This window comes from Aquarana catesbeiana, linkage group LG03, assembly GCF_042186555.1.
Source record: "Aquarana catesbeiana isolate 2022-GZ linkage group LG03, ASM4218655v1, whole genome shotgun sequence".
Lineage (NCBI taxonomy): Eukaryota > Metazoa > Chordata > Amphibia > Anura > Ranidae > Aquarana > Aquarana catesbeiana.
Window position 1 is genome coordinate 731,669,174 of NC_133326.1, and position 22,151 is coordinate 731,691,324.

The 22,151-nt window shown below is 43.3% G+C and overlaps 1 protein-coding gene across 1 annotated transcript; it reads right to left on the reverse strand.

The window, feature by feature from the left end:
* Positions 1-1,108: 1,108 nt before the first annotated feature.
* Positions 1,109-20,810, reverse strand: LOC141133824 (C-type lectin domain family 10 member A-like). The gene is made up of 9 exons (XM_073623385.1): positions 20,584-20,810; positions 20,090-20,203; positions 14,083-14,178; positions 13,929-13,985; positions 10,858-10,929; positions 8,205-8,279; positions 6,155-6,306; positions 1,897-2,003; positions 1,109-1,676 (listed from the first exon to the last, which is right to left on the reverse strand). Exons 1-9 carry the CDS (start codon positions 20,669-20,671, stop codon positions 1,541-1,543), a joined length of 897 nt encoding a protein of 298 aa, XP_073479486.1. The 5' UTR covers positions 20,672-20,810; the 3' UTR covers positions 1,109-1,540.
* Positions 20,811-22,151: the final 1,341 nt, after the last annotated feature.

Consider the following 22,151-nt stretch of genomic DNA (forward strand, 5'->3'; position numbering starts at 1 on the left):
ATCACATGATTTAGGGCACATGTGTCAAACACAAGGCTCAGGGCTCAAATCTGGCCTTATAGACCATTTCATGAGGCCCTCATACCTCTCCTGCAGCTGGGGCACCCCCCTTGTGTCTGCCCCTACCTTGTCACAGCAGTCAGCAACAGAGAGGACAGAACTCCTCCACCAGATCATGTGCTTCTCCATGCAGACAAGGAAAGGCTTGTCTGTGTTTTCCCCCTAATCCATCTCAGAAGTCGACAGCAGAGAGGACAGAACTCCTCCACCAGATCCTGTGCTCCTCCATGCAGACAAGGAGAGGCTTGTCTGTGTTTTCCCCCTAATCCATCTCAGAAGTCGACAGCAGAGAGGACAGAACTCCTCCACCAGATCCTGTGCTTCTCTATGCGGACAAGGAGAGGCTTGTCTGTGTTTTTCCCCTAACCCTTCTCAAAAGTTGACAGGAGAGAGGACAGAACCCCTCCACCAGATCCTGTGCTTCTCCCTGCAGACAAGGAGAGGCTTGTCTGTGTTTTTCTCATAACCCATCTCAGAAGTCGACAGCAGAGAGGAGGACAGAACTCCTACAGATCCTGGGCCGCACTGTGCAGCTGCAGCACCCCCTTCGTCTCTGCCTCCCCTGGTTTTAGCATTCAGCAAACTCCGGCAGCTGACTCTAGCCCTCCTCTGGTCCTCCTCCAGACCCTGCACTTTCTGCTTCTCAGCTCCGCCCACAGCTTCTTCCTAGCAGCAGAACAATGAGGATGCACTGTTATGTAAGGGTGGGTGAAGAACTCTTGACTTCTGATGGTGGGGCAGCCTTTGACATCTGATCTAAGGGGAGGTGGGCATCTGATTATAATTATTATGAGAATAATACAATTCAATGCCAGTTAAAAATGAGGGTCGCACACTGCAGGTATCATCCACAAGAAACTTTACCATGGCACAACCATGTTCTGTCTAAGCAGTCTTCAACAAATTTTCTTCTGGAAGATACAAGTGGTGTGCGACCCTCCTTTTCAGACTTGCATCATCTGCTACAGGAGTGTGAGTGGGATCCATGCTGGTCAGCAACCTGCCCTTCACAGCTTAAGTCTTAAGTTATTACTAAAACCAGTAATAATCGAATGCAGAGCAATTTTTATTGTGATAAAGAGTAGATACATTTAGATCTTGGTCTCAAAGATACAACCGGCCCTTTTGAAGGCAACCATAATACTGATGCGGCCCTTGATAAAATGAGAAGCTGGGAAGTCTCCAAAGGTTTGATTAATGTTATGACTATGGGCGGTCACTGAAGAGCAGTGGGTGGCAGTTTTGACAGTGTCTCCCCATCCTCACTTTTAATTAAGTGGGGTTTAGTTGATTCATGACTTTAAGGCTGGAGATGGGTTGTAGACATTTTGAGGAACCCTCATTACAAGGCACTCCAAGTCCCAGAATGTCCAGCAGGATACATTTTCTTCTGTTAGTAGATTCCCCCTCACTGTAGTATGGCGAAGGAGAGAAGAGGAGATGGACATATCAGGAGATGTCTGATGGTCATCATTGCAGGTCACAATGTCTTCTTCTCACAGACGTATCGGTAACTATAAGTGCAAGAAGAAGTGCGCCAATTCTCTCCATTTTCCAAATGAGCACAGTATCTAACACTCTTAAACCTGATTGAAGGCTGACCATCTTTCCAGAACCTGAGGGGTAAAAAAATAAAAAAAAAACATTAGTGACCGGGCCAGCACTGATATTAACCAGAACAGATGGCAAAGCCTAGATGGCCAATGCAGGAGCAGGCAGCTCCTAAAGCCTGAAAGTATTTTAGCTAAGAGGTCCAACATTTGCACATAAAAAGGATATTTAAACATTTTTTTTTCTATTGCAGGTAATGTAAGAAGGAAAAGATCGGTTTCATACATTGGAGATCTCTCATAGGATGTGCCGTCCACCCAATTCCAGATTTCTTTCTCATATGAAAGACCGATCCACAAACTCTGTGACTGTGAAATGTTACGTAGAAAATTCTGTAGAAAAACAAAAACAGTCACTACATATTATTTTATATAATCACCAGAGGAGCTTACACTCTAATGTCCTGACCACAGTCACCCACTATTATTATTATACATTTAAATAGCTCTGACATATACCGTAGTGCTGTACAGAGAACACTGAGCCAGTCACATCAGTCTCTGTACCAGAGGAGCTTACACTCTAATGTCCCCTCCCTCACAGTCACATCAGTCTCTGTACAGAGGAGCTTACACTCTAATGTCCCCTCCCTCACAGTCACATCAGTCTCTGTACAGAGGAGCTTACACTCTAATGTCCCTTTCCTCACAGTCACATCAGTCTGTACCAGAGGAGCTTACACTCTAATGTCCCCTCCCCCACAGTCATACACTATTATTATTTTACATTTATATAGCTATGACATATATCGCAGTGCTGTACAGAGAACACTGAGCCAGTCACATCGGTCTCTGTACCAGAGGAGCTCACACTCCGCCACAGTCAAACACAGCAGATATATTATTTACTGTAATGAATCTAAAAAGAGTAGAGACACATTTATAAAGAGGTGACAGGTGCTCTTCATATGCCTTTTATGTGTGTGGATGGGTGTTCTTCTCTCTGAAGGAATCCATGCCAAGTTAAGGATGTAGCAGGTTCCTTGGGTGAAGCCTTGGGCTAAAAGAGAATGTCAATGGTCAAAAGGGAGGACAGATATTGTGTCTGTATGAGCAAAGTCACCAGCCAGCAAGAATTGAGGATTACATTGAGTCCTTTCCTGTATAAAAGCCCATCAGTAATTTAGATCCACAAGGGATTCCTTATAAAGGTGCAAAGCAAGCTGCCCAGTTCAGAGAAGGATAGTCCTTTTACATGGGAATAGAATATAATCCCGTATATGCAATTCTTCAATCTCAGAGTGCTCTCGGCTTTGAGTTTATATCAGGGGACATGATGGCATCTTTCATCTTTCCCTTGGTACCTACCCATGGGTTACAGGAAGGAACAGATTTTTGCAAAGCCAACATAGACCATGGTGTTTGGACAGGACTGCCAGAGATGGAGTACAGTCCCCACATATATTACAAAGTCTCATACAACTGTGTATAATAAAATAATTTATTTTATTATACACAGTTGTGTGGGCTTATGCTAGTGGAAAGTAGTGTGCCGCCAAATAAAGGATCACCCATTCGGGGTCTGTACATCTGCAATTTAACTTCCATTAGGTGGGGGTGATGTGCAGCTGGCTCTACTCTTCCCGGCATCATTCTAGGGGCATTTATAGAGAGTGGGCAGAAGGTCTTTTTTAAGTCTTTCTGCCTAATCTTCTTGTTCCATCTGTGGCCATGTTGTCTAGTCTTGTTTCATATTGATGGAGAGTGGAAAGATTGTCCCTCTCGGTTTTTCTACCCCAGTCTTGGGGTTCTATCTCTGGCTACACTGTTTAACCTTGTCATTTATTGATGGGAATTGGGCAGAATGCCTCTCTTAGCCTTTATTCCCGAGTTTTGGTATTCCTTCTCTGGCTATGATTTCTAGACCTGTTATGGATTGATGGAGAGTGAGCTAAATGGAGCTCCAAGTCTTTCTTCCCCCGTCTCGAGGTTCCTTTTGTGGTTATGTGGTCTTGTCTTGTTGTGTATTGATGGAGAGTGGGAAGAATGTCTCTCTCCAAGTCTTTCTGGTCCAGTCTTAAGCCGCTTACACTTGGGCCGAATGTCGGGAGACAACGGCCTGTTCAAAAAAAGCTGACTGACATTCTGCCCGTGTGTAATTTCGGTCTGTCCGACAGAAGCCGGTTGTTTAGCCAGCTTCTATTGGATGTGCATGCTGGAAAACCACCATCTGACCAACTCCCGATCAGCACTCTCAGCCAATGGCATGTTCTTGTGGGGGGGATCCCCTTGTCAGAACACAACAGCTCAGTGGGTAAGATCGCTGAATTAACCTCATATGATTAGTACAGTGTCTCCGACCGGAGCTGACAGTTTTTTTTTCCATGGGTTGGAGGAAAAAAAAAAAACGAATAGTGTGTACCAGGCTTTAGGGTTCTATCTGTGACCATATTGTTTAATCATGTCCTGTATTAATGGGGAGTAGGCAGAATGTCTCTCTTTGCCTTTATGCCCAAGTTTTGGTGTTCCTTCAGTGTGTTCTGGACCTGTTATGTATCGATGGAGAGTGGGCAAAATGGTGCCAGTCTTAATTCCTCAGTCTGATGGTTCCTTTTTTGGCTATGTTGTGAATGGATGGAGAGTGGGAAGAATGCCAATGCCCACTCTCTGTAAATACACAAGACTGGACAGTTTAGTCACAGGAGGAACTCTAGGCCGGGGCAGAAAGACTAAGAGATACATTTTGCACATCAATACACAACAAAACAAGGCAACATGGCCACAGAAGGAACACCAAGGCTGTCTCAGTCGTTCTACCCCAGGCTCGGCATTCCTTCTGGAGTTTTGTTGTTTTATCTTGTTGTCTTCTCTCTCGCAGTCTTTCTACCACAGCCTTGGTGTTCCTTCTGTGATTTTGTTGTCTAGTCTTGTTGTGTATTGATGGAGACTGTGCAAATTGTATGTCTCAGTTTTTCTGCCCCAGCCTAGAGTTCCTCCTGTGTCTACACTGTCCAGTCTTGTGTATTTACAGAGAGTGGGCATTGGCATTCTTCCCACTCTCCATCCATTCACAACATAGCCACAAAAGGAACCATCAGACTGAGGAATTAAGATTGTGACTATGCTGTTCATTCTTGTTGTCTATTTACGGAGAGAGGACAGGATGTTTCTCTTAGTCATTCTACCTCAGCCTTGGGGTTCCATGTTTGTCCAAGTTTTGTTGTATATTGATGGATAGTGGGCAGAATATCTCTCTTTGTGTTTCTGACCCACCTTTGGTGTTCCTTCTTTGGCTATGTTGTCTAGTCTTGTTAGTGTGATGTTGGAGTAGGTTAGCTGGGGTCTGGAGGATGCAGTACAAAATACTAGTTCAAGGGTAAAATGGTATAAATCCAGCCTGGGGCACAGCTCATAGTGTCGGGAAGTTTCTATGTGTCAATGAGGACATTTGGTGCTCACCTAGTTCTATGGAGTCCCTCTGTGATTCTAGAAGGGGTATATGATGTTTGAGGACTCTCTGAAACACCTGCTGATGGGAACTGCTCTGTCACCTTCTGGGAAGGACTTTTGGGGTACTGGGGTTAGGTCGCCCCAGGCCTGCTGAAGGATGAGTCAGGATTGTCTACCTATGTGCTGTAACTTCTCTATATTGACTCATGTGAGAGAACTGGTAGAGGCCAATGTATGAGATTTGTGGTTTTCTGTGAAGAGTGGACATTGCGTTATCCTGCCTGGGGTGTGCAGTAACTCTGTTAGCACCATGCATGTAATTATTTTCATGTGTCCTTCAATGGTCACCGGCCATCAGCACCTTGTTACACATCATAGTTCCCAAATCTGCTTCACTTATTCCAAGCATTAACATTTAGCTTCTCTAATGAAACAGTAAAAAGATCAGAGAGCCAAATGAGGTAATCCGCAGCAACCAACCAGACTGCTTCTGATTGTGGACCTCCCTCTGCCATGAGCACTCTCCTCAATAGACTGGTTTATGAAGACACACCATAATTATCTATAAGGTGTAAGCTGCAATATGTGAAATTTTGTTGGGTTTATATGGGTTTGTGAATCACTGGGTTTGATTTACTGAACGCAAACAGGTCATTCATTTTGCAAGAGAAGTTGCACTTTGCAAGGGAAAATTCTCCAGAGCTTGTTGAATGTGGTGAAGTTTCAATTTGCCCAGAATACCCAATCACAGGCAGGGGAAATGAAAACAAAGACGTGATTAGATTTATGATAGTCAGCAGAGCTTGACCTCATACTCTAAGTTCTGGGGGGGGGGGGTGGGGACATTCCCTTGCAAAGTTCAACTTCCCTTGCAAAGTCAACAGTCTATTTCTCTTTAGTAAACCAACCCTAATAATTCCAGGGCAAATGTCATCTGGACATCTATGTTTCTCAGTTTCATCATGTGTGTACTTGTTTTGGGTCAGAAACTCACAATGTAGCCAAACAATTGTGTCGGTGGCCAACATCTACAGAGGGATGTCAGTAATAACAGCCCCTGTGTGACAGCCCTATTTACACCTTGTTATCCTCACCATCTCATCCAGACCTTTGATGACCACAAGTTGACCCTTCTTATCCTCACAGTGTTTCTTGGCATAATCCCATGGCCGTGCGTTCCGGGACAGGTAGTAGCAGTTTAGGCCAAAGTGTGTCCAATCCGAACCGCATAATGGATCAACAGTGCCTGGAAGGAGGAAAAAGAAAGAGTGGAGGAGAAAATTAGCAAAAGAAAGGAAGGAGAGAGGAAGAGGAGAGAGAAAGAGTGGAGGAGAAAAATGGAGAAAAAAAGGGAGGAGAGAGGAAGAGTGAAGGAGAAAAGTAGAGAAAGAATAGAGGAGAAAGGAAAAGGAGAAAGAAAGTGTGGAGGAGAAAAATAGAGAAAGAAAGGAAGTAGAGAGAAAGAGGAGAGAGAAAGAGTGGAGGAGAAAATAGAGAAAGAAAGGGAGGAGAGAGGAAGAGGAGAGAGAAAGTGTGGAGGAGAAAAGTATAGAAAGAAAGGGAGGAGAGAGGAAGAGGAGAGAGAAAGAGTGGAGGAGAAAAGTATAGAAAGAAAGGGAGGAGAGTGGAAGAGGAGAGAGAAAGAGTGGAGGAGAAAAGTATAGAAAGAAAGGGAGGAGAGTGGAAGAGGAGAGAGAAAGAGTGGAGGAGAAAAGTAGAGAAATAATAGAGGAGAGGGGAAGAGGAGAGAGAATGAGTGGAGGAGAAAAGTAGAGAAAGAACAGAGAAGAGAGGAAGGGAGAAGAGAAAGAGTGGAGGATAAAATAGAGAAAGGAAAGAAAAGGGGGGAGAGAGGAAGAGGAGAGAGAAAGAATGGAGGAAAAAAATAGAGAAAGGGAGGAGAGAGGTACGGGGAAAAATAAAGCGTGGAGGATAAAAATAGAGAAAGAATGGAAGGGAGAGGAAGAGGAGAGAGAAAGAGTGAAGGCGAAAAGTAGAGAAAGAATAGAGGAGAGAGGAAGACGAGTAAGAAAGTGTGGAGGAGAAAAATAGAGAAAGAAAGGGAAGAGAGAGGTACGGGGAAAAATAAAGCGTGGAGGATTAATAGAGAAAGAATGGAAGGGAGAGGAAGAGGAGAGAGAAAGAGTGAAGGCGAAAAGTAGAGAAAGAATAGAGGAGAGAGGAAGAGTAGAGAGAACGAGTGGAGGAGAAAAGTAGAGAAAGAATGGAGAAGAGAGGAAGGGAGAAGAGAAAGAGTGGAGGAGAAAAATAGAGAAAGGAAAGAAAAGGGAGGAGAGAGGAAGAGTGGAGGAAAAAAGCAGAGAAAGAATAGAGGAGAGAGGAAGGGGAGAGAGAAAGTGTGGAGGAGAAAAGTATAGAAAGAAAGGGAGGAGAGAGGAAGAGGAGAGAGAAAGAGTGGGGGAGAAAAATAGAGAAATAGAGGGAGGAGAGAGGAAGAGGAGAGAGAACAAGTGGAGGAGAAAAGTAGAGAAAGAATAGAGGAGAGAGAACAAGTGGAGGAGAAAAGTAGAGAAAGAACGGAGAAGAGAGGAAGGGAGAAGAGAAAGAGTGGAGGAGAAAAATAGAGAAAGGAAAGAAAAGGGAGGAGAGAGGAAGAGGAGAGAGAAAGAGTGGAGGAAAAAAATAGAGAAAGAAAGGGAGGAGAGAGGTACGGGGAAAAATAAAGCGTGGAGGAGAAAAATAGAGAAAGAATGGAAGGGAGAGGAAGAGGAGAGAGAAAGAGTGGAGGAGAAAAATAGAGAAAGAAAGAAGGAGAGAGGAAGAGGAGAGAGGAAGAGTGGAGGAGAAAAATAGAGACAGAAGGGAGGAGAGAGGAAGGGGGGAGATATAAGTTGAAAGAAAAGAAGGGGAAGGAGGGAGGGAGAGAGAGAAAGAAGAGGAGAAAGAGAAGTGACAGAGAAGGAGGAGGTAGACTTATATTAATTTGTCTCAGCAGCCTTTTTTAATTAACAGAAAATCTGAAAAGGTCTCATTAGGTTGGAGACTAGGGGGTGGGGTTACCTCCTGCATTTTGTACAGGAAGCCAGGGATCAAATGATAATAGTGAAAAATCGTGCCTTAGAAAGTTAGTTAAAATGAAGGTGTGGAGGAGGATAAGTGATTGCCGAAATAGAATAAACGTACCATTGCTGTTGCGGAGTCCATCTGTTAGTTTCCCCACTGCGGCCAAAATCCTCTGATTGTCACTTGAAAGAGAACCTGCAATAGGAACAATGCAAATATCAATATGTCTGTGTCTTCATTAGCAGGGAAGAAATAAGAGAGGAACACCAGATGTATCTCCCAGTCTCTGGGCTTCTTGTGAGGGACCTTTATCTCCAACATTAAAAAACCAGCTCTAGTTGGGAAAAGTTTAGATTCTCAGCCTGGGACAATGGACTCAGTAGAAAAGTTTCCATTCCCCTCAACATCTGCACACAGTAGATGGGTTTGATCTGTAAATGGTTATTTATGAATTGTATGATTTTCTGTAAGCTCATATCACCATAATCTCATAATCAGGAGGATCAAAACATTTTCAGATTCATCTGATTTTTATGACCAATTTGTTCGTCATCATTGGTGATGACAAAGTGGGGAGAGATGTCTCCAACAGGGACACATATTGATGTAATCCACCAGGTTCTGCCCCTTCCTGTTTTTCTCTTATTGCTGTTTGCCTTCCTGTTGAAAAAAAATACAACTTGTTTCCTCGAATAGCTCTCCCCACGAGGGGGTCACTGGAATAAAAAATGTACGGGGGACCTAATCCTGCCTCACTCCGCCCAAAAAATCGGAAAGTTTTGGTAGAAGTCAGGCTTCCAAGGTAGATTGCATTATATTGATGAACATTTAATTCTCCAGTTTTCATGAAATGTTCCAATATCTTGTAGAAAGCATTCCCTGATGAATGGTGTATGTTATGACCACAAAGTGGGGGCAACTCCACATTCATGCCTATGGTTTGGGATGGTCAGGTGTTTACAATTTTGGTCATATATCCATATATTCCCACTTTTATATGCTGTTCACAAATGTTTTGTTTGTGTGCTGATCGGTTATACCAGCCTCTGTCAACCTTTTCAACATGAAGGAACCCTTGCAATAACTTTTTGTCTCCAGGGAACCCCTGATAAAAAAATATTATAAAATGAACAGCTTGTGGTACATTAATGTGATGGTCAGTGGGAAGAATGCTCCTTACCAGTGATGTAACTATGCCTACAGGGCCCCAGTGCAAGAAACCATAAAGGGCCCCCCTGACTCCCATCGGGCCCTTCCCTCCAAGCCCTTTGGTGGAACACATGTACAACCTTTGTGACCCTGGTAGTTCTGCCACTGGTGTCAGTAGTTTATTTTATTTTTTTATTATTTTTTTTACAAGATTATCTTTTAAATTATATTTAAAAAATGTTTAGTAGCCCCATTAGGGGGCTTTGGTGAGATATCAGGGGTCTAAACAGACTTTTGAGACAGAGAAAGTAGATTGAGGACACGGCGATCAATCTCCTCTGCAGCCTCAGTTGCACAGAATGAATGGACAGGAATAGCTCTGTACAGAGGCTTCCCGTTCATTCACAAACTGAAGCATAGTAACACAGTTTACTATGTTTCAGTTATGAATGGACAGATTCAGTGATCGGTACAGCTCACTGATTCTCCATTCAGAAAAGGAAGGGGCCGGTATATGACACATTTACCGGCCCCTTCCCCACTCTCCATCCTGACAGATCCCCCGCAGCAGCCGGCAGAAGAGGGGAGGGGAGTACCTGGCAGAGCTGCAGGGGGACAATGAGGGGGCCAGGAAGAGTACATGGGGGGGCAGCAGGAAGCTGGATAGGAGGAGCGGGGCAGCTATATATAGTGGACTTGATCTCTCCATTTTCCTCCTACATCCGCTGAATGCCACTTCTCCTCTTCCTATTGTGGGTGATCAGCAGATGAAGGAGAAAAATGGAGAGATCATCTCCTCTATAGGCAGCCGCCCCGCGGCTCCTCTTGTACAGGCCTACAAGGGGGCCGTGCAGGTCCCCTTGCAGCATGGGCCCAAGTCGCGATTGTGACCCCTGTAGGTACGTCCATGCTCCTTACACTTGTGGTCACTGGAAAGAATCCTCCCTTACAGATAGCTAAAAAGACAATTGGTGTCAGTGGTTACTGACTCTGGATAAACCCTAGGGTTCCATTGAATAGTGGTTGAGAAACCCTGGGTTATACAACTGAACATTGACCTCAGTGATCTCCATTCCCCCAGGAGTTGGCTTTCCTAGAGCTTATTTTAGCGTCTAAGAAGGGCCCGAGGACGGATACCCAAGAATCTTGGTGCAAGCATTGGCCATGACCACTGGAATGAAATAAAGTGTTCATCGGCTGGGATCCCTGTATCTTATGTCTGAAAAGAGAGAAGCTCATGTGGAGATGAACGCTCAGTATGATTGAGGATAATCGAAACCTGAAATTAGTTTCAGTTCTACAAAGTAGACCTGGGCACCAAGGGACTGAGAATTGCTAGGTCAGAGAGGGCAAAGACCACCCTCATAAACAGACCCTTTTCCTAGGTCCTGGGTGAAAAACACAAAACAATGGGATGGGGGTTAGTTGAGACGTTATGAATGAATGAAACATGTTGGCCTTTAATAAGAATAATTCCATACTTTTGTTGCTATACAGTTATCTCTAACACCTGAAAATGTCCAGCCTCCAATCAGATTGATCCTAATGAATACAATACATGCTACAAATGTCCAGGCAGGCCCAGATGTCAACACAACTCATTATTCTTACAGGGCACAGTTACCTGTGATTTCGTCAGACAGAAAAAGGTTCACCAGCGACTTGATATTCGTCACTTTGGTTGCCACGGCTTGTTCTGAGGAGACAGGAAATCAGTCTTTATTCCTCTAAACTGTACACATGTTCATCTTCTCAGATGTTTCTGCTGCCCACAAAAACCATTAAAGAGGAGAGCTGAACCATATACAGATTCTTCCCCTCTGGGATGACAACAACTTTGCTTGGGGGTTCAGGGCAGTAGAGTCACTGTGCTTACTATAGTTAGGAGCTCCCTGGATTTTAAGGAGACCAGCAGGTTAAATCATACCAAGACATATACTTTAACTGAACGTTGACCTCAGTGATCTCCAGAACGTGCACAATTGGCTTCTATGCTAGTTATATGAACATTTCTGGTTACTAATAGAGCTGCACTGAAATACCAATACAAATTATAATATATGAATCAAGAAATAGTCCAAATAATTGAAACAAAAGTCCTGACCAGCCCTGAAGCAGCAATCATTAGTTGCTAAATCACCAGTGCAAATAGTGAAAAATAATAAAAGGGTTGAAGTCCAAGTTATGATGAGAGGAGTCCTTCCAATGATATTGACACCATCAAACACCCAAATTGAAGTGTGACCTCCACCATATAAAGTGCTCGCTTACCGGCTTATATGGACCTCCTATAACTGGAGGCCAGAAACACTTGTGGCTTATACCCAGCCAGGGCCTTTATCCATCCAGGAGGAGTATGAAGATGGCAACTCCCACCATATGTGGATTCCCAAGGCAAAACGGTCAGAAATGATCTCAGCTCAATCTTGTCCGGAATCCTCCACAGAGCCTTTACGACATGGAGTCCAATGGGGTGTGATATCCTGAGGGTGGATCCATGTCGTATGGGCTCTGTGGAGGGTTTCAGTTAAGATTGAGCTGAGATAGTTTCTGACCCTTTTGCCTTGGGAATCCTCATATGGAGGGAGTTGCCATCTTCATACCCCTCCTGGATGGATAAAGGCCCTGGTTGGGTATAGTGTTTCTGACCTCCCATTATAGGAGGTCCATATAAGCTGGTAATTGAACACTTTATACGGTGGAGTTCACATTTCAATTTGGGTGTTTGATGGTGTCAATATCATTGGAAGGACTCCTCTCATCATAACTTGGACTTATTTTTCACTATTTGCACTGGACTTTTTTTTCATTATTTGGACTATTTCTTGATTCATATATTATCATTTTATTGGTATTTCAGTGCAGCTCTATTTGTAACCATTTATTATTGACTGTGTATATCTCACATCAGAGTTGCTGCTCTCAAAGATCACTTGGAGTTCATAGTGCAGGATCTTCTTTTTTTGCTTATATGCACATTTCTGTTATCGCGAGTAGGGATGAGCTGAATGTATCTAGTTCAAGCAGGGTTCGGCGAACAATAGTGAATCCGAAACCCCATTGAAGTCAATAGGAGTCAAAAGCTTAAAACCGGTATTGGTCATTTTCTAAGATTATTGGCAAATGGCATGGAGGGGTGCACTGCCCTGGGGATAATGGACCAAAACAAAAAGTGTTTACTAAATTCCATTTAACGGAGATCAGCAATTTTATCAATACGTAAGAGTCAAGTATTGCAATTGCAAAATTCCCCTAAATAACATGCCTGGGGATGGCCAGACCCAGCCTGTGAAGTGACCCATCTGTACGATGTATAGAACCTATCACAGCAACACTGACACATTTGCACATAGATAAAAAATTCTGAAATTCTATTTATCTATACCAGACCGTTATCCTAGTTTCAGGGTTTGATATGAATTCTAAGTGGAAACCTCATACAACAGACAAGAACAAAAAGCACAATCCATGCCACACTTTTATCAGGGCCAGAATGGGGGGTAGATACAGTAAGTGTGTGCCCCCCCCCCAATCCTGAACAATATTAGTCCACATACCCTCAACTTGGGAGGTACCTTGCAGTGCACCTCATCCCCATGTGGATAGGAGAAGGCAGTGGTGGCTGGTGGTATATTTTTTGGGTGGGGCAGCAAACAATACACCCGCCGACAGCCCCCTGGTTGGTCAGTCCAATAGGATCACTTCTCCTCTCAGCCAATCAGGTAATGGGTCTCAGGACCCACTTCCCAAGATTTAGGAAGACAATAGCAAATATTCATTTGCTATCGTCACACAACTGGGTGGGCTCGGGGCGCAGTGCCTCACCATTTTTTGAAGCCAATTAGATAGAGCCTCAGGCTCTAATCACATGCTTCTGAAAAAAATAAAATAAAGATTGGAACCCATGAGTCCGGTGCCCTGCATGCAGTTTAGGGGGCCGGGTGCATGGATTAGGGGGGCGCGCCCCTGCGGCCCTTATGGACAGGCCGCTACTGGGAGAAGGGCCTCTTCCCAACAACCCTGGCCCGGTGTTTGTAGGGGCTGGGGGGTGGGTGGGGGGCTTATTGGAATCTAGAAGATCCCTTTAACAATAGGTGGACCACCGGATACCGTACCCCTACTCATTCACAAAATAAGGAAACAAGTTTAACTAGACCTACAAAAAAAAAATTAAAAAATGTCCTACGATGTACACCCCTCATCAATCATGTCACCCAGCAATAAAGGTGTACTTCAAGCACAATGTATGATGCCCACCAATCCACTGAAAGACAAAAATCTTGCTAACATGACCTGCCCCATCACTCACACATGCCAAATGACATTGTGGGAGGAACACTTATCCACCCCTGGAGAAACCATAGGGTTCCACTGAACCCTGGATGAGATTGTCTGGTATAGACAATGGATCACTCAGCCTCCAAAAAAAATGACAAAGGGAATACTTAAATTGCAGATCTGTAACTGGTTTATTTGGTGCCCAGGAGAAGATAAAGAGGCCACAGAGAATGCTCATGTTCAGTATATGAGGCCCTGTTGGTCTTCACATCTCCTCCATGACCTGAGGATCTCATCAACAGAGAGAACTTTTTTTTTTGGCTCAACTGCCCATTGATTACATGGAACTTATCACTACCCACATAGATAACAGGATGCAGCTTATGCTCTGCCGACCGTCAAACCCCCAAAACCTACTACTGAAGTCCTTCATGAAGCTTTCAAAGTCAGTCAGTTTCTCCGCCATCCCTGAATCTGGAAAAGGGAAACAATAACAGGTTGAAAAGACTAGTACCCCCACATTATCCCACTGTAAACCCCCCCCCCCATAGAACCCAAAGTCCCCACTTACTTTCCACATATAATTGGTCCACTCTGGAGTGCACCTCAATACTCATGTTCCTCAGCTTCACCTCCAGGCTCTGCTCTGTCTCACCCACCCCCTGACCTGCCACATAAAAACAAAGAGAGAGCAGGGCATTGTCACCCTATAACAGGAAATGTTTGAACAAGAACCTTTGTGGCAGGATCACTAGGGATTGTTTTAACCAGCTTAAGACAATGGAAATACTACAGGCATCCAAAAAAGTGTATTAGGCCTGCCCTTGTGTCCTGCTGCCACTTTCCCCTTGTATTTGTTATCAATTCCCTTTTGAAAAATGATAAACAGGAGATGCTGTGCAAATACTACAAATGTATAAGCTGCAGCTATGAGAACCTGACCTAATCAGACAGAAGAGATACAAAGTAACATTGTTTATAAACATTGATCAGACAGGAGATAGAGAGATACAAAGTAACATTGTTTATAAACATTGATCAGACAGGAGATAGAGAGATACAAAGTAACATTGTTTATAAACATTGATCAGACAGGAGATAGAGAGATACAAAGTAACATTGTTTATAAACATTGATCAGACGGGAGATAAAGAGATACAAAGTAACATTGTTTATAAACATTGATCAGACAGGAGATAGAGAGATACAAAGTAACATTGTTTATAAACATTGATCAGACGGGAGATAGAGAGATACAAAGTAACATTGGCCTGGTAAGGATTGGGAGGACCCCCAAGATGTTTTTTATTTTATTTTTCTATTGCCAGAAATGGTATTGTATTGCCGGCAATTTAAATTTAATTTTTTTCTTTATAAATGTAGTTTTGCTGCAGCAGGTTCTATACACAGTACAGATGCGCCACTTTACAGGCAGACTAAGGGGACCCCCCCCCCCCGGCACTATATTTAAAGAATTTTTTCATTTGTTTTGTTGTAAGCATCATTAAAATCACTGCTCTTGAAAAAACAATCTTTTTTGAAAAAAATGTTTGCATTAATACATGTCTCCCAGGGCAGTACCCGAACCCCATACGCTTTTTTATGGCCAATTACTTGCATATAAGCCTTCAAAATGAGGATATTTGATTTTTCAAGTTCGGGTACCAGAGACTTTAAAAGGGTTCGCCGTTCGGGTCCAAACTTTTTCTCTTTACAGGAGTTCTGAGGTGAGAACCTAACGGGGGGGGGGGGTGTTCAGCCCAACTCCATTTACAGTATATAAACATTGATCAGGCAGGAGATAGAGAGATACAAAGTAGCGTTGTTTATAAACATTGATCAGACGGGAGATAGAGAGAAACAAAGTAACATTGTTTATAAACATTGATCAGACGGGAGATAGAGAGAAACAAAGTAACATTGTTTATAAATATTGATCAGATGGGAGATGGAGAGATACAAAGTAACATTGTTTATAAACATTGATCAGACGGGAGAGGGAGAGATACAAAGTAACATTGTTTATAAAGATTGATCAAACAGGAGATAGAGAGATACAAAGTAACATTGTTTATAAACATTGATCAGACAGGAGATAGAGATACAAAGTAGCGTTGTTTATAAACATTGATAAGACGGGAGATAGAGAGATACAAAGTAACATTGTTTATAAACATTGATCAGACAGTAGATAGAGAGATACAAAGTAACATTGTTTATAAATATTGATCAGATGGGAGATGGAGAGATACAAAGTAACATTGTTTATAAACATTGATAAGACGGGAGATAGAGAGATACAAAGTAACATTGTTTATAAACATTGATCAGATGGGAGATAGAGAGATACAAAGTAACATTGTTTATAAACATTGATCAGGCAGGAGATAGAGATACAAAGTAGCGTTGTTTATAAACATTGATCAGACAGTAGATAGAGAGATACAAAGTAACATTGTTTATAAATATTGATCAGATGGAAGATGGAGAGATACAAAGTAACATTGTTTATAAAGATTGATCAGACAGGAGATAGAGACATACAAAGTAGCGTTGTTTATAAACATTGATCAGACAGGAGATAGAGAGATACAAAGTAACATTGTTTATAAACATTGATCAGATGGGAGATAGAGAGATACAAAGTAACATTGTTTATAAACATTGATCAGATGGGAGATAGAGAGATACAAAGTAACATTGTTTATAAACATTGATCAGATGGGAGATAGAGAGATACAAAGTAACATTGTTTATAAACATTGATCAGATGGGAGATAGAGAGATACAAAGTAACATTGTTTATAAACATTGATCAGACGGGAGATAGAGAGATACAAAGTAACATTGTTTATAAATATTGATCAGATTGGAGATAGAGATATATAAAGTAACACTGGAGATGGATACAGTACAAAGTAACATTGTTTATAAACATTGATCTGATAGGAGAAAGAGAGATACAAAGTAACATTGTTTATAAAGATTATTATTATTATTATTATTATTATTATTATACGAGATTTATATAGCGCCAACAGTTTACTCAGCGCTTTACAATGTATAAGGGGGACAACACAATTACAGTACAGTTCAATACAAAAGGTACAGGAGGGACCGGCTCGTAGAGCTTACATTCTAAAGGGAGGGGGTGGTGGTACAAAAGGTAATAGCTGCAAAGAATGATTTGATGGGGGTGGCTCAGGGACAGTTATGTGGGTGTGGGATAGGCTTCCCTGAATAAATGAGTTTTCAAGGATCTCCTAAAGGTGGACAGGGTAGGGGCTGATCGGACATACTGGGGCAGGGAATTCCAGAGGATGGGAGAGGCTCTGGAGAAGTCCTGAAGGCGAGCATGGGAGGAGGTAACAAGGGAGCTAGAGAGCAGGAGGTCCTGGGAGGAGCGGAGGGGGCGATTTGGGCGTTATCTGCAGATGAGGTTGGTGATGTAGATGGGGGCGATGTTGTGAATGGCCTTGTATGTTGTGGTTAGCATTTTGAATTTTACACGGTGGGGTAGGGGAAGCCAGTGAAGGGATTGGCAGAGAGGAGCAGCAGTCACGGATCGATTAGTGAGGTGTATTAGTCTAGCAGCAGCATTCATAATAGACTGAAGGGGGATAGCCTGCTTAAGGGTAGGCCATTAAGCAGAGAGTTGCAATAGTCGAGGCGGGAAATAATCAAGGAGTGAATAAGTTGTTTTGTAGTGTCATTAGTCAGGAAGGGTCGAATTTTGGAGATGTTGCGGAGGTTAAGGCGGCAGGATTTAGCCAGTGATTGGATATGGGGGCTGAAGGAGAGGTCAGAGTCAAGGATTACACCCAGGACCCTGGCATGTGTGGAGGGACCAATGGTTGTGTTGTTGATATTAATGGTGAAGTCACAGGAGGGGGACCGTGAAGGAGGAAATATAACAAGCTCAGTTTTAGAAAGATTAAGTTTGAGGAAGTGGTGTGACATCCATACCGATATGTCATTCAGCAAGTTTGAGATCCGTGAGGAGATAGTGGGGGTGAGTTGGGGAGTGGAGAGATAGATCTGTGTGTCATCGGCATAGAGATGGTATTGGAAGCCATGGGAGGTGATCAACTGGCCCAGGGAAGAGGTATAGAGTGAGAAAAGGAGAGGCCCAAGGACAGAGCCTTGGGGTACCCCAACAGAAAGAGGAAGGGGAGCGGAGGAGATGGAGTTGTAAGTGACGCTGAAAGTGCGCTGAGATAGGTAGGAGGAGAACCAGGATAATGCAGAATCACGGAGGCCAAGGGAGTGTAATTTGCTGAGGAGCAGCAGGTGGTCAACTGTGTCAAAGGCAGCAGAGAGGTCTAAAAGTATGAGTATGGAGTAGTGGCCATTGGTTTTGGCAGTTATTAGGTCATTGGTGATTTTTAGTAGGGCAGTTTCAGTCGAATGTTGTAGGCGGAAGCCAGACTGTAGGGGGTCGAGAAGGTTGTTGTCCGTGAGGTAGCGACTCATTTGGTCATGAACAAGGCGTTCGATGAGCTTGGAGGCAAACGGGAGAAGGGAGATAGGTCTTAAGTTATTCAAACAGGTGGGGTCTAGTGAGGGTTTTTTGAGTATGGGGGTAACCAGTGCATGTTTGAGCGGGGAAGGAAAGGTGCCGGACGAGAGGGAGAGGTTGAAGATGTGGGTTAGGGAGTTGAGGATAGAGTGGGAAGGTGGTCGCAGTAATTGAGAGGGGACAGGGTCCAGGGGACATGTAGTGAGGTGGGCCATGGAGAGGAGTTTATCAACTTCTTCTGTGGTAACTGGGCAAAAGGAGGAGAGTATTGAGTGTGGTGTTGGACCTGATATGTTGGGTAGGGGAGGAATTTTAATGCTGGATATCTCCTTGCGAATTGTGTTGATTTTGCTATTGAAGTGGTTGGCAATATGTTGAGCGGTAAGCAAGTTGGTGGGAGGGGGCGGTGGGGGGTGAAGTAAGGAATTAAGGGTAGAAAAGAGTTGACGAGGTTTGGATGAGAGGGTTTTGATGAGAGTGTTGTAATAGGTTTGTTTAGCAGTGTGGAGGCAGGAGTTGTATTTGAGAAGGACAGATTTGTAGAGGGTAAAGTCTTGCAGGGATTTAGATTTACGCCATGCTCGCTCAAGAGCACGGCTGCGTCTCTTGAGACTTCTGGTGTCGTCTGTTTGCCAGGGTTGTGGCAGATGGGGCCTGGTTCTGCGTGTAGAAAGAGGAGCAAGTACGTCTAGGGAGAATGACAACGTGGTGTTGTAGATGGAAGTGGTTAGGTCTGGGCAGGACAGGGGTGCGATTTTGTCATAAAGGCCATCAGTAGCAGAGTGAAGAAGGGAAGGTTTGAAGTTGCGAAGGTTCCTGCGGGTAGTGGTTTGTGGGTTGGCAGCATGGGATATAGGAGACAAGGAGAGTGTGAAACGGATAAGGTTGTGATCAGAGAGAGGAAAGGGTGCGTTGGAGAGATTGCAGGGAGTGCAGCGATGGGAGAATACAAGGTCAAGAGTGTTGCCGTTGGAGTGAGTGGTGGTTTGTGTCCATTGTGTTAGGTTAAAAGAGGAGGTTAAGTTGAGTAGTTTAGAAGTGGTAGCATTATTAACATTGATTGGAATGTTAAAGTCACCTAGGATGATGGCAGGCACTTCGGATGAGAGAAAATAGGGTAGCCATGCAGAGAAGTCATCCAGAAAGCGTGACACTGGTCCAGGAGGCCGATAAATGACTGCGACCCTCAGACAAGCTGGAGAGAAAAGACGAATGCAGTGCATTTCGAAAGAGCAGGTGGAAAGAGAGGGAGGTGTGGGCAGAACCTGGAAGGTGCATTGTGGGGAGAGGAGAAGTCCGACACCACCTCCTTTTCGTCCACTGGGTCTGGTGGAGTGAGTCCAGAGAAGGCCACTGTGGGACAGTACAGCTGGAGAGGTAGTATCAAATTCCTGGAGCCAGGTTTCAGTTATAGCAAATAGATCGAGGGATTTGGAGAGGAAAAGGTCATTGACAGAAACTAGTTTGTTCAAGACTGAGCGGGCATTCCAGAGGGCACATGAAAGAGGGGGGCTGACTTGTGGAATCAGGGGAATTGGGATGAGAAGGTTGAAGTTGCGACTACTGTTGGAGGAGGTAGATGGCCGATCTTGGTGTTGGAAATTGGGTGTGGGAGGGCCGGGGTTTGGTGCGATGTCCCCAGACATTAGGAGTAATAGGAGGGTGAGGGTGGTAAGACGGGAGTGGGATTTATAGGAGCGCAGATGCTGTAGTGGAATGGACGTGGTGATCAGACTGGAGATATAGACAGGAGAGGGCTTTCACACTGCAGACAATTCTGCAGCTGTTTGAGGGCGGATTGCAGGCGCTATTTTTAACGCTGCCTGCAAAACGCCCTCGGTGTGAAAGGGGTCTTAAAATATAAATAAAACAAACTCTTGATTCAATGTGTATATATCCTTGCAATTCTTTGCATGGGAATCATAGTTTAAGTGTCTATTTTAAACGGAACAATTTGTGTTCTTTAAATAATAATTTTATCTACAATAGTAATATTTTTTGAACACTCAGTAATGTTCCTGAACTGTGACAATGTGGTGGGAAGATGGTGGGAACTCACGTGTGATGGTGACGATGAGGATGATGATGATGAAGATGAGTCCAGTGCAGACTGCTGACAGGGAGCAGATGAGGGTGGAGGAAGGTTCCGGGACCCATCTCTTCATCATGATTGCTGATAACAGAACAAAATGATGACCGTTCAATGCTAAATCTGTACAACCAATCATAGGACAAACCAGAACTACTAATCAATCACAAAGTAACCAACCACTTCTCCTGTCCTGTATGTCAGGTGTAATTCTCGATATCTGTTCTTATTCTGTATGTAAGGACTCTGCACAGTACTACTTCTCTTGTCCTGTATGTTGGGTGTAATTCTCAGTATCTGTTCTTATTCTGTATGTAAGGACTCTGCACAGTACTACTTCTCTTGTCCTGTATGTCGGGTGTAATTCTCGATATCTGTTCTTATTCTGTATGTATGGACTCTGCACAGTACTACTTCTCTTGTCTTGTGTGCTGGGTGTAATTCTCGTTATAAGATTTTCATACCTTGACGTATCTGGTTAGTTACTCCAGCTCCATTAGATTGTTTTGTGTCCTCCTGAAGAGTTTGTAAATCCTCGTATTCCACAGACATGATCTGAATAGCAGATAGATAGATAGATTGTGTAGATGATGGGTTCTTCTCTGACCTCGTAGTGTTGGGTTATGATGATAGAAGGAGCTTCTCCTCTGATTTTCTTTCCTCCATATTATTTCTCCTCCCTCCTTACCAGTGAAATATTTCATCATCCTGGAGGCCACATGACTAATATTATTTTTGTGGTCATTCCTAATCACACCCGGCAGATGTCTCCTCTTAATGCACAAGTAAAAAAAAAAATAATTACACAGCTTGACCACTGTGAGTCATGTTGGGCCACCAAGACGTAGGTGTCCACCATAACACTGGTCTGTCACACCGCACAGCATGTGAGTTTTCCAATCAATACAGAGTCAATAGCAAGGCTCCAAAAGAGTCAGTGCCCAAACTGCAGGTGTGTCCATCAAATAAAAATGTTTAATTATATAAAAAAAAAAAAAAAAAAGATTTTGTTTTTCAAGCATGAATCCAAAAGCTTTAACTATTAAATTAGAATGATAATTAATATGAGAATAAAAAGCTCAGACAGAGACAAAGATGGAGATAGAGATAGAGACAGAAATTGAGAGAGACAGAGATGGAGAGAGAGATGGAGTTGGAGATGGAGAAGGAGACAGAGATGGAGATAGAGATGGAGATGTGGATAGAGATGGAGATAGAAATGAAGATAGAAATGGAGATGGAGATGTGGATAGAGATGGAGATCAAAATGAAGATAGAGATAGGAATTGAGATGGAGATGTGGCTAGAGATGGAGATGAACATGGAGATAGGAATGGAGATGGAAATAGAGGTAGAAATAGAGATAGAAATGGAGATAAAGTTGGAGATGTGGATAGAGATGGAGATGGAAATGAAGATAGATATAGAAATGGAGATGGAGATGTGGATAGTGATGGAGATGAAAATAGAGATAGAAATGGAGATGGAAATAAAGGTAGAAATAGAGATAGAAATAGAGATAAAGATGGAGATAGAGATGGAGATGTGGATAGAGATGGAGATAGAAATGAAGAGAGAGATAGAAATGGAGATGTGGATAGTGATGGAGATGAAAATGTAGATAGAAATGGAGATGGAGATGGAGATGGAGATGGAGATATGGATAGAGATGGAGATGGAAATGAAGATAGAGAAGGAGATGGAGATATAGATGGAGATGGAAATAGAGATGAAAATGGAAATAGAGAAAGAAATAGTGAAAGGAAGTTGAGATGGAGATAGAGATGGAGATGGAGACTGAGATGAGAGAGAGATGGAAATAGAGATAGAGATAAAGTTAGAGATAAAAATAGAGATAGAGATGGCAGGATGCCTCCTTCTGATATAAATGCTGCCTATACAACAAAAACCAGCATACTGCCATTCAGAAGCCTTGAGCCTAACTTGATTCCCATAGACTCATGGGAATCGTTCCCACCAAATAGTACACAGCAACAGCCCTGAAGAAGTGTGAGTCTATTCCCCCGAAACG

Coding starts and splice junctions, on each gene's coding strand:
- LOC141133824 (XM_073623385.1), bottom strand. CDS start 20,671: ATGTCTGTGGAATACGAGGATTTACAAACTCTTCAGGAGGACACAAAA. Junction 14,179..20,089: donor CCTCATCGTCACCATCACAC/GTGAGTTCCCAC, acceptor TTTATGTGGCAG/GTCAGGGGGTGGGTGAGACA. Junction 6,307..8,204: donor TGGACTCCGCAACAGCAATG/GTACGTTTATTC, acceptor TCCTCCTTCCAG/GCACTGTTGATCCATTATGC.